This window comes from Buceros rhinoceros, unplaced genomic scaffold (assembly GCF_000710305.1).
Source record: "Buceros rhinoceros silvestris isolate BGI_N320 unplaced genomic scaffold, ASM71030v1 scaffold18364, whole genome shotgun sequence".
In the NCBI taxonomy this organism is placed as follows: Eukaryota; Metazoa; Chordata; class Aves; order Bucerotiformes; family Bucerotidae; genus Buceros; species Buceros rhinoceros.
Window position 1 is genome coordinate 4,424 of NW_010407856.1, and position 12,723 is coordinate 17,146.

Here is a 12,723-nt window from a genome sequence, read left to right on the forward strand (position 1 = left end):
CGGGGAGGGCTTGAGGCGAGGCACCCAGGAGAGGAGGAGAAAAGTTGAAGGCAGCGGAGGAAGAGAATGGTCTGTGCTCTTCAGCTCGAACTTATTGTGTGGAGTTAGTTCAATTCTTCTGGACCAACAAAAAGGAGAATGGCAAGTTGTCACCTCACGGTATTGGGGAGCTGGCAGCGCTTCCCCTTGGGGTCACAGGTACAAAGTCTAAGTATGCCCACGCTCTCAAACCCCGTCACCCTCGTCCCTTTAAACTCCAAGAATCATCAGAGCACTGAGGTTGGAAAAGACCTTCAAGATCATCAAGCCCAACTGTTAGCCCAGCACGGCCAAGAAGATAAAGGAGTGGGAAAACAAGATGCAGGAGGAGCAGCCTCTGGAACAAAACACCGCGGCGCTCAAGCTTCTCTTACCTCGCAGGTTCATCTGGTGTGCTGGAGTCCCATTGGATTCCTCTTTGCTTTTGTAACAGGAGATAGAGGTATCTTTGAAGGTGCACCAATATGGCTTGTAGCCTTTCAGCGTCAGCTTCTTGGGCCTGCCAGACAGGTTGAGGGATGTTACATTTGGATCAAGCCGCTGCACTCATTTCACCCTTGAAAACCTGGAGTCGGCAGCCTGGGGCAGGCTCACCCCCAGGGCAGTCCTTCCCCAGGAGCTCAGCCACCACTCACCGTCCCATCGCTGCAATGCTGGGTCAAGAAATTGAGCTACAATCCCAAATTTGGAGGTCCCACTAACTTGGGGCAAGGGGGACTATGACAAAAATACACACATCCACAAACCACTGCGAAATGTGCCTCTTTGCCTGCTGCACTGAACTGGAACCAGTATGCTCAAGCTCTGGAAGGAAGTGGGACTCCTAAAGGACTTGCTAGCCAAGCACAGGCATGAGCACGCTGCTTGTTTTCTTTTTAAGTACTCCGCATCGGGAAAGGGTCACTTCTTTTCTATGGAAAACACGGATTTTGCAGAAGAACTCATGGCCCTGCAAGCCCCCAGCAAAGCCACGTGAGCGCCTGGCAGGGTGGTACCCTCAGCCCACTAGGAGCCCAGGACCTTCCCAGAGCTCCAAGTTTCTGGTTTTTCTTATTCAAACCTTATTCAAAGGCTGAATCTGCAGCTTCTCACATCTCCATCCCAGAAAGAGCTGCTGAAGCCTCATCCGTAGGGATTATATATGTGATGGCCCCAACTGCTTGTCCTCGGCACTGTCATCTCCAAGCAAAAGCACGCTGGGAGCTGCTCAGGGAAATCAGGGAGGAGGCAGAGAAACATGGTGTGCGTCTGCCTGACCCCCGCTGCTCCCACACCCTCGGATGGACGCCTGAGCTCGGGACAATGCTTCTCCTGCCTTGGCTGGTTTTCCTCCTCCTAAAGCCTTGGCACACACAGCCGCACCCTGCGCAAACTCTACAACCACAATTTCCTTTGAAAGCTGCCTCCCACTACAGAAGTCCCCAGTCACCAGCCCTACACATGCAAGGCTTCCCCCTCCTTCGCTTCGCATCCTTCTCTGAAGACGTTTTAACACATTTTTACTGACTTGAGGTTTTTTGGGGACTCCTTTAAATCGCAGGCAGAGCCTTTTGGCTGGCACTAGGAGTAACCCGGCTGGCAGGGGACAGAGCAACATCCTGAGTCTCTGCAGCAACGCCAGGCACGTACAGGGACATTTATATAGGACCTTATACCACCTGGCCCTCATTTTTAGGGCTCTGCAAGTTTGGTGCTTGCACTGGCCCAGGAACTGGCAGCTTGTTGCTGCACCGTGTCCTGCCCCACCAACTGACACTCCAAATTGCAAGCAATTAGCAACCCCCATTCTGTCTAATTTTATTGGCAAATAAGCACATCAAAGGAAAAGAGCAAGTTTTTGGTTGGTTGGTTTGTTCACGGCAGAAAAAGCGCCCACTTGGATGGAGGGCACGGGCTGCAGCCCTGAAACGTTGCCCCAGTTAAGACAGACCACAAGCGCAGGAGGACACAAAGATGTTATTAATTTGCCTTTGGAGAGGAAGAAAGAGTTTTCTGGAACAGAAGTGCAAGGTTCTGGCTGCAAACCCAAGCAATTAACAAATTAATTCCTGTTCCAGAGCTATTTCGCTGCCTACAGCTCTTCTACATCCTATAGCTCTGCTGTGACATCTCATCGTTATTTCCAGTTTCCAGAACTTTCACTGTAACCCTTGCTGCAGCAGGCCATAAATTGCAAAAGACAGTCGTGGCTGCCAAAACGTTACTCAAAGTCCAGACGCTGCCATTCCCGGTTTCCACGTAACATCAGCCAAGTCAAAGCAAAATTAAAACAGGCTCTAAATCCTGAGTGAGCTGGAAGAGGATCAGGGTCAGCTTAACCTGCTCCTTTTGGCAGGGAGAGGGCTGACAGCCCTCCATCAGGCTGCTCAGAACTCATCCAGCCTCTTGCAAATAAGGAGAAGCATTTGAGCAACGTTTCTAGGTTTCACTCCTCGGTTTAGGATGACTCGATTATCTCCTGGGCATTAACTGCCTTAGAGAAATATCTCAGCACGTGCTGCTGGCTACGGGATGCAGGAAGCTCTCCTGGGGACATGCGGACCTGCTGGGGCGGTGACAGCGGGATAACACCCCAGGTTTTATCGAATCACAGAACCCCAGACTGGTTTGGGCTGAAGGGACCTTCAGAGCTCACCCAGCGCAACCCCCTGCAGGGAGCAGGGCCATCTGCACCCAGAGCAGGGGGCTCAGAGCCCCAAGGGCCAACCTGACCTGCCATGGGGCCAGCCATGGGGCTGCTGCCACCTCTGGGGGCAGCCTGGGCCAGGCTCTGCCCACCCTCAGCACAAACAATCTCTCCCTTCTCTCTGCTCTGACTCTCCCTCTGGCAGTGGAACCATCCCCCTTGTCCTGTCCCCAACGCCCCTGCTGACCAGCCCCTGCCCAGCTTTCGGACACCCCTTGCAGCACTGGCCCTCACCCCACAGCCCCTGCTGAGCAGCCCCTGCCCAGCTTTCGGACACCCCTTGCAGCACTGACAGGCTGCACTCAGGTCTCCCCGCAGCCTTCTCTTTTATTATATTTAAGAGCAAAATACTTTGTGCCTGTGCTACAGGAGAAAAACCAAAATGTTTTAATAGCAAGAGAGCAGATGTTGAGCTGTGGAGCTGCACAGCGATTGCTTGGTGGCTTTTCACACGAGATAACACAGTTGCGTTCAGGAAGGTCTTAAGCCAGGAGATTAACAGATATGGATGTTAGGCGGTAGGACATTCATTATTCATAGACATTACCAGTTTCACAAGCGCCTCTTCCCATCAGCACTTACTTGAAGACTTTAATGTAGTCGGCGAGCTCTGGGATGGAAGTGATGTCACCCTGAAAATAAAATACACCCCATTCACCCGCCTGCCCAAGCAGAGCTGGGGTGGTGGAACCAGGAGGGAAGTGATGCTGCACAGGGGAGGAAGCCGGCGGCAGCTACACTGGGGGCTCAAGGAGGTCATGAAAATGCTCCTGAGAAAGCCTCAGTCACTTCACGAGAGAGGGAAGAGGAGAAAAATCTATGGCACCGAAGTGCTCTTTGGAAAGCAGAGGACCAGGTTTTATTTTTCTTTTGAGGAATTCGTGCTGCCGCTGGAGCCAATTCCCACCCGCGAGGTCACCGGCGGTCACACCGGCTCGTGTTGCCACAGCGATTTTTTTCTCCTCCCTTAGTTATTCCCTTACGCTCCAAAGAAAAAGGAAAAGATGGTGCTCTGCACCTCCGTGGAGTTCTGACATCCTCCGAAGGCTTTTTTCCCCCCAGCTTTTTTAATACTGAATTTATCTCCACATTTTGCATGAGGAAAATCCACACGGTGCCACCTGCGACCCCCATGAGCTCCAACTAAAGCGTTTTCAAAGGACAGAAGAAGCAAAGGCTGCTCCAACAGCTTCCAGTAGCAAGACAGTTTACTTTCTGTCTGCGATGAGCAACGCTGTTTATAGATACCAGGGGAAAAAAATGCCGAATCTAAACAAACAATCCAGTAATTGCCCATTATCTGTATTCAATTACTCGAATGCATCTGGAAGTGGCCACTGCTAACAACCCCCCCTCCCCGGAAAGGGATGGAGGTTTTGTGATGAATCATTGTCGTCTCTGCTCCTATCTGGCTGGGGCTGTTCCTCAGTACCCTGCTTCAAATCGGGTTTTGTGAAGAAATTATAAAAGATCTCCCGGTGATAAAAACTTGTCATTGTTTCTGCTGCGTCGAAGCAGCAGCAGCTGGTTGATATTAGAAATCTCTGCTCAGTAAAGCAGGCGGTGTACGGATGTTAACTTCAAAAAGACCCTTCGTTAGCACCTGAAAAAAATCTATCAAGGGCAAGACTGGAAAATTTCAGGGATTTTAGGATTTGAAAGAACTTAAAATGGAACTTAGAGATGGTATAAATGTGCAAAACGCCTGGAAAAGCTGTGCTGGGCCAAGGCTGAGTGGGTCTGGTGCTTTTTGTGCAGTTTAGTTCTTGGGGTTTATGTTTTTAAAGGTGGAAAATCCATGTTAAAGCAGCACATCAGCAAAAACCCTCGAAATCCTCTGAAGCAGAGTCATAGCCCGTTCCAGGCTACAATCCAGTCTAATAAAAACAGGGATTCAGAAGCTTAAGTAATTTCTGAAAAAGCTGCTTTAGGTACTGTAAAACTTTGCCATGAATTTGAAATGGTTGGAAGAGAAACCTCGGCGTGAAGAATTCAGGGTTTTGGAAAGTCAGTAGCAAGAAGAAAACCCAAATCCATTTAAATTAGTTTTCCATTATTTCACCACGAAGGTGGGTTGGTGCAGGGCAGGTGGTGGTGTCACTAAGATCCCAGCTCCTGGGGGACTTCAACACCATTTGGTGTTATGGTCCCAGCAGGAAAAAAGCAGGAGAAAAAAAAGGAGAGGAAGGAGATAAAAAAGGTTGGATGCCTGGAAAAACCCCCAGCTTGGGAGGATGAGTTCTGCCTCGTGCGAGGAGGGGATGGACAAGCCCCCCTGCCTCCATGTGCCTGCAGCCCTTACCAGGATCGTCGATGTTTTGCCACCTTCCAAAGTAATTTCCAGATCCGAGAGTGCAGCATCCACCTCATCCACCTCCTTGTCGCTGTTGTTCAGGTGGTTTTCCGAGGACATGATGGACAGCTTGTTGATGTGGTACTGCAAGGCAAGGCACGGCGTTTCACCAGGATGCTCCTGCGATGCTCGCAGCATCACAGATTGGAGGAGGTTGGAAGTGACCTCTGGAGGTCATCTGGTCCTACCTCCTGCTCAAGCAGGTGTTGTCCAGGACCATGTCCAGATGGCTTTTGAGTAGCTCCAAGGATGGAGACTCCACAACCTCTCTGGGCAACCTGTGATGGCACCTGGTCAGCCTCACAGAAAGATGTTTCTTGATGTTCAGAGGGAACCTCCCATGTTTCAGCTTGTGCCCCTGGATTTTGGTCCTGTCATCAAGAACCAGAGGAGGTTCTGGCTCCACCTCCTTAACAGCTTCTCACCAGTTATTTCTATACATTAATTAAGACTCCCCTGAGCTTTCTTTTCTCCAGACCAAACAGTCTCAGCTCCCTCAGCATTTACTCATAGGAGAGATGCTCCTGGACCTTCATCATCCTTGTGGCCTGTCACAGGAATCTCTCCAGTAGATCCATGCCTCTCTTTCACTGAGGACTGGTGGCCTCACCAGTGCTGAGCAGAGGGGAAGGATCTCTTCTCTCAACCTGCTGACCATGCTTTGCCCAATGCAGCCCAGGACACCATTCACCTTCTCCGTCCCAAGGGCATGTTGCTGGCTCATGTTCAACTCAGTGTGCACCAGCATCCCCAGGTCCTTTTCTGCCAAGCTGCTTCCCAGCTGACTGGCCCCCAGAATATACTGGTTCCTTCCCAGGGGCAGGACTTTGCACTTACAAAATCACAGACTGGCTTGGGCTGGAAGGGACCTTCAAGATCATCTAGTTCCAACCCCATGCCACACCTTCCACTAGACCAGGTTGCTCAAAGCCCCATCCAACCTGGCCTTAAACACTGCCAGGGATGGGGCATCCCCAACTTCTCTACGCCAGGGTCTCACCACCCTCACAGTGAAGAATTTCTTCCTTACACTTCCTCTTGCTGAACTTCATGAGGTTTGTGTTGGCTGATTTCTCCAGCCTGCCCTCTCCAGATGGCAGCATGACCTTTTGACCTATCAGCCACCTCTCCCAGTTTGGGAGGATGGACTGCACCTCTTTTCACCCCAGAAAACCAAAACATCCGTAAAATCTCACATGAAGGACCATGCCTGACCCACTCTGGACTGCCCCAAGAGGGAAACTGAGTCTTTATATTTCTGTTTTCACTCTTTTTTTTCTCCTAGGAGGGGCCTTAGGAGCTGACAGCTCTGCTCCTGATGAGGACACTTCTGCATCCTCCAGCGACGTGGCGTGCCAGACCACACGGAGTAAATGGCCTGCAATCTGTCTCGCAGAAGTCAACAGCAGGTGTACTACTGATGCCAAATCACGCCCAGTATTTCATGAAACAGATAAATAAATAGTTCTGGGAAACCCACAGATTATCACCAGCTGCTTGGGGGCAGGGTGCCAGAAACCTCATGTACTTACCGGGGTTGTTTTAAGAAGGGCAAAACTAAAAGTTAAGATAGATATAAACATGTTTGGTAAAAGAAGGCCAAGTTCCTTTCCATGAGAAGTCATCGGCAGCAAATATTTAAACTACCTAATAAGCTCAAGTGAGGATTAGGAGACAGGAAACGATCTGACTTCTACCAGCATGAGAAGTCCAAGCTCCCGCCGAAGAGAAGGCGAGGCACAAACCTCCATTTACAGCAGATTTCACTCATTGTGCTAATCAACAGTCACCAACAGAGAAGTCTGCAAAGCTACACAATTAAGTGTAACCGGGTTTCCTACCTGCAGCGCCGCAAACATCATCATTTCCTCCTCCGTGCACTCGATCTCCTCCAGCAGAATGGCCCACTTGGACTGCTCGTACAGCTGGTTGATCCTGATCGCGTCGTACTGCGGTACAGCACAAAAACATGGACCGCTTGGAAAAGGCACCAGCCCGGTTCAAGACCAACCCCTTCAGCTCTCATTTCACCGCAACGCTTTGTCCGAGACTGGAAAGCCTCTGCCACTGAAGCAGCCCTTACAGCATCCCTGACAATACGACCAATTTTCAAAGCGATGGAGGATTTACCCGCACAAAAGCACGTTACAGATACAGCACCCTTTGCTCAAAGCCTTTGCCTGCCTGACACAAGCCAAATAAATAGCTCCGTACCTTTGGGTTCAGGTCAAAAAAGCTGTAGTACTTGAATCGGAGCAGCAAAGCTTCGTTTTCTTTCACCTCCTGCTCCATAAGAGATCGGGACGAATCCAGCCATCTGTAAATTGCCAACAAGGGGTAACACAGACAAAAAGCTCCAGTGAAGTCGTGAGAATGTAATTTAAAACAAAGTATTGGAAAAAATAAATAAAAACAAATCCTTAACTCACCCTTGGTTGATTTTGGCTTTATCGAGCAGGGCCTGTGGCTTGTACATCTTCGCTAAGGACTCCGGGGAGGTGACAGGCTGGCTCACGGCCAGGATGCCCGGGTTCCCCTCCGACAAGGCGCTGTCACCGAACCAGGCTGAAGTGGGGGACAGGGGACTGCCGTCGTGAGCGTCGTAGGTCGGCGTCATCGTTTTGCTATACAGCCCCGGGCTTGAATATATGTTTCCTACCGGTAAGAGGAATAAAAGCCAAGAGCTAGCACATGGCCAAGCCCTTCCTGCTCCCAGCCGAGCAAACTCAGACACAAACCCAAAGCCAGTGGATGTAAAACCTTCCCTTTTTTAATCATTTTTTTGTCTGCAATGGGAAAACTCTGCGCTGCTTGTTTTCCCATGAAACGCTGCCCCTCTCTCAGCTCTTCTCCAAGAGCTAAACTGATGGAAAACTCATTCCAGCCCAAATCCTGGGGAAACGGCTCAGCTCTCCCAAGCGGGGAAACTCCTGCCCCCTGTGTTTCTATGGCACCTGGGACACGAACAGCCCCCAACTTACCAGTATTACCTGTTGCTTAAAGAGTTTGGAAGTCAAAAGTTTTAGAGGAGCAGGAAAATAAACTAAGGGTGCGGCCAAAGAGACCAGAGGCAGAGCGCAAAAGTCCTACTGAGGTGGAGCTCACCTTTGACGGGGCCGATGTAAAGAATATCGGAGCCTATGGAGAGGGAAAGAAAGGAGGGAAGTGAGAAGGAGAGAGAAAGTCACCGGGCGGGTAGGGAAGGACAGAAGCTGAAAATGGGCGTTTTTGGAAGAGGGCAGAATAGCAGAGGTGAGGTTTAACCACCAAACAGAGCGTTTCCAGCAGTGCCGGTGGAGTCGGCAAGCAAAGCAACCCAGATGACTCCAACGGTTATTTTACTGACGTGACAGGCGGGTACAGACACGTGGCGTTTCACGGACGGAAAAGCTTGCTGAGACGGCCAAACAAATTTGGTTATTAATATGCTGAGCAAGTGGTGCGATCTGGTGCAAAACCGATCCCAAAGCACACATCACTCCCAGGGCTTTAAAAGCCTTACAGCTCGTACAGGCGCAGAGCAGACAAAAAAAAAACCCTTTTAAAATTATAAATTTGAACAGGAGAAAGCAGACCCAGCTTGGTAACTCATACCCCATAATAGCTGAGAGCTAAGTCATCCCTATTCATCTCACAGGAGCATTGATTTTTACATTAAGCATATAAAATCCAGATTTTCAAACTAAGGGAGGTTCAACGACCGCATCCTGTCAGCCACTCCACTGCGTACATCGGGCAAGGAGCTCAGCATCATTTGCTGGGCATAAATCTGTGTGCCAGTAGCTAGAAGGAACCGCTTTTGGGGGAAGAGATGTGTCCTTTCGAAATCACGAGCCTATTCAGACGTGCGATTCGATGCCCCCTGAATTCCTCCTCCCTGAACACCCAAGGAACAACACAAAGCTGAGCTACAGGAAAGTCTAAGCCCAAAACAACGGAAAAACCTTTCCAAACTCTCTTTTTTTGTGATGGGAATGGTAAGAACAGTTGGAATCAGCAGCATCATATCAATGGCAGCCAACATCTTAGGAAACTTCATAAACATCATAGGAAACATCATAGGAAACTTCAAATAACATAGAGACGTGATTCTAACCCGACAGGATGGAAAATACAAGGGAAAACCGTTTGCTGTCGTTGAACAAGAAAACAGCCAGGATGCTTGTAATGCTCCTGCCAGTTTTGCCGGCACCCTGGTCTGGATTAATGATCTGGGGCAGCAGTAAGCGCTGGACCTATCTTCCATCAAAACAGACCCAGCAAACCAGGCATGAGCAAAAAAGCAGCAGAAATGGTCAAGGGATGAAGATATCCACCTTCAAACTTCACACGTGCAAGGAGAAGGCCCGGGATGATTTGCCAGGTGCTCGTACCAGACACTTTGGGAGTTGGACTTGGGGACCTTTAGGGTCCCCTCCAACTTGAGATGTTCTCCGATTGTAAAAGCAGCAGAAACCTGCTCTCCCCATGGACCGTTGTAACACTGGAGCAGAGGAGTCCAACAAGAACCATCGCCACCCATAAAAACCACATCCCGAAAGATACTCTTGTCTTCTCGTCCTCACCACGTGCCAGCCTCAACCTTCAGGTTGAGGCTCAAGCAGAGAGGGACTAACAAAAGACAGTCTCACTTCTTGCCCCAAATCAGGCAGGTTTTCCCACGGCCGTGCCCCCACACTCCTCCACTCAAGCGTCTGCTCCAGGGAGCAAAGCTTCCCCTTCGATGTTCTCCTCATCACCTCCAAACGTCTGAAAGAAGTTTCCCTTCAAAAATCTGCCCGAGGCAGGCAATGTCATGGGAGGTTCTAGCTGAAATATCTTGGGAACAAGAGAAAACAGGTCTTCTAATGGAAAGCGTTGGGCAACATCTCCTGTGGGTGTACTGACAGCTCTGCCTGCAGGGATTTCAATGGTTTCATTGCCAGGTATGGGGTCCTCAGTGACAAAACATGCCCATTACATCTACACACCCGGAAACAAGGAGATCCTGAAACACCCACTCGTTTTACAGAAGCATTCAGCACACAAGCTGATGTGGGAATAACACTAGAAACGGTTTATTTGGATTAAAAACGTGACTTTTAACTCATGGCACCTAAACGTGGCAGGTAGTCACAGCCATTAAAGCTGCAGCAAAAGTAATTTCATTTACAAGGAAAGCAAAATTGGCAAAGTGACTCGCTGGAGGACCAATAAATAATTAAAATAATCCCCTCTCTTTTGCGTACATTTCCCTCAAAGCAGGCCAAGTATTTCCTATTCATCTAATGGAGCCGCTCTGCGCGAACGCTGACTTTCGGAAAGGCTAATGACGGACTTTGCAGATGGAAATGCCCAATGAAAATGAAAATTGACTGGAGCTTTGCCCAATGCAGGGAAAACTCCCTGAGCCAGGAGTGAGAGAGGACTCACCCACAAGTATTTTTAAGTAACTGAGAGGAGAAAGAGCAAGACTGGAGCAAAAGAAGGATTATTTTTCCCTTGCTGATGGTCCACATCACTTGGCATGGCAGCTCCAGGGCACTGTCACCCTCACCTGTGCCTGCACAGCCAAAACCTCTCTGAATCACCATGGCATTAACCGCCCTGCGTGACCTCCCCTTGTATTTCGGTTAATTTAAGAGCAATTCATACAACTTTAGTGAATTCTGGGATATATTTTTTTTAATTAAAGCTCTCCTGCTTCCCTCCCATCGCTGGGTTTAAAATCAAGAGCTCTGGCAGCCAGACACATCTGCCCCTCGCTGCAGCTTTCTCCCCAAGCCCACTTGGGCTGAAGTGCTCCCACTTAGCCAAATTTATCATTTCAGCTCCTGCCATTCGCCTTCAAAGGCCAGAACCTCCAGCAGCTGCGGAGCAGAGCTGAAACCCCCTCCCTGCAAACACCTCCCTGTGTCAGTTTGCTGCCTGAGGCAAGAGATGTTACTCCCATCAGTGATGTTACTCCATCAGTGATGTTACTCCATCAGTGATGTTACTCCATTTGCAATTCTCTTACCAACGCTATTCTGGTTCTGTAAGCCCCACTGGCAAACTAACCCCACCCCCAGCAACAAGAGGGGTTTTTTTAGCCTTACAGTCCATAGCTACACCCTTAACATAAAGGAACATATGCAGTTAATAAAATTGGGCTGTAAATATGGAGTTGGATGGTGGTGCTGCCTAAAACACACCTGGAATTTGACATTAGGAACAATTTTCCTTTAACTCCTTTCTTAACAGGGTAACAAAACCTTCCAGTAACATCATCTGAGCGTTAAAGTGCTCGCACTTGGTTCCTGTTTTATTTTACACAGCCTGGTGTGGCTCTGCTCCCCAGAATGCGTGACAGCTTCAGGCATGCATCTGTGCGACCGAGTGCTGCAGCCCTGGATGATCTGTGGAATTTCTGTGGTATCCATTTGCTGCGCAGACCTTACGGAACGAGGTCAGACTGACACCGCGACGGCATTGCCCCCTGCCCCTGTTTGCCTCCCTGCAAGCCCGTCCTTGCAAAGCAAGCCCTGGCTCACCGGACCCCGGCGTGATCAGCGGACCCTCCAGCTCGCAGGAGTCGTCTTCACATTGATCATCCAGCTTCTTCTTTTTTTTCTTCGATGGATCTCGGGGTTTCCTCAAGAGGGAGAGCTCTTCTGGATGTCTGATGTCTGGGGAGAAAACAGACCACATTTACAAAGGCAGGATGGAAAAAAAGGGGAAAAACAAGAATATCCTCCCTTTAGGAACAACATCCAGAATGTGCCATATCTCCCTCTGCTGATTTTCCTGCTTTGCAATGGTTAAACACCAAGTTCAGAACATTTCCCCTGTAAGCCTGTCGGAAACAAGCCCCATCCTTGGCTGGAGAGGATCCCAGTGTGTATTTTAAGCCATGGGAGTATGGGGAGCTAATGAAAATGGAGAATTTTAGGGCTGTTTCCCGCTACGGCAGTACTTTGGGTTTGCTCCTGCCTGCTGCAGTGGCTTCCAAGCGGGAAGGAGCTTCCTGGCAAAGCAGAGCCCACCATCTGTTGTGCCAACGAAACCACTGAGAGACCGAAGGGGAGGCCAGGAGTCCCTCACCAGCGCCGAAAAACCAAGAGGGGAGGAAAAAACCCCTCCATCTGCTCTAAGCTGCCCTCAGTTGGTATGTGGGAACTGACCTGGGAAAGCACTCATTCACCTGGGCACGGAGCCATCCTATTGTGATGATGAAAGGCTGCAAAAAAATCAGAGAGCTCTGAAACACAGCTTGGATTGGAAAAAGAGGAGATGAAGGGTCATGCGTGAGCCTGGAAGGGTTTCAGAGCTGGTTGTCCATGTTCAAGCCGCTCCATTGTTTCTAGCTTTTCTTTTTTTTTTGCATGTATTGCCTGAAAACGCTGAGCTTTGCCTTTCTTCTGCTAGTTTAAACAACAGCCTGTGCACCACCACCAACCCCACAATGTGTGTCACACCTGGGGGACTTGATTTTAGGTGACTTCCAGGGATGGATCCCACTAGGTCCAGTGTTCTCGAATCCAGAGGATTAAATCTGGATTTAACCATCTCTCATACTGCAGGTCTCCCATCCCAAACCATCATCTGGCGCAGCTTTAATTTAAGCTCTATTTATATATTTTTAGGTATTTATTTATATAATATGTATTTATGTTTATATATAAGC

The 12,723-nt window shown here is 49.4% G+C and overlaps 1 protein-coding gene across 1 annotated transcript in view; it reads right to left on the reverse strand.

Annotated features, from left to right (window-relative positions):
• Positions 1-11,725, reverse strand: part of FERMT2 (fermitin family member 2) — a gene marked incomplete at both ends in the record, with an annotated part of 15,560 nt that extends 3,835 nt beyond the window's left edge. Inside the window, 7 exons of the mRNA XM_010134664.1 lie at positions 414-538; positions 3,308-3,357; positions 5,028-5,162; positions 6,920-7,027; positions 7,293-7,395; positions 7,508-7,733; positions 11,591-11,725. Coding sequence (XP_010132966.1) covers positions 414-538; positions 3,308-3,357; positions 5,028-5,162; positions 6,920-7,027; positions 7,293-7,395; positions 7,508-7,733; positions 11,591-11,725 — 882 coding nt within the window. The remainder of the gene's footprint in view (positions 1-413; positions 539-3,307; positions 3,358-5,027; positions 5,163-6,919; positions 7,028-7,292; positions 7,396-7,507; positions 7,734-11,590) is intronic.
• Between the last annotated feature and the right edge of the window lie 998 nt (positions 11,726-12,723).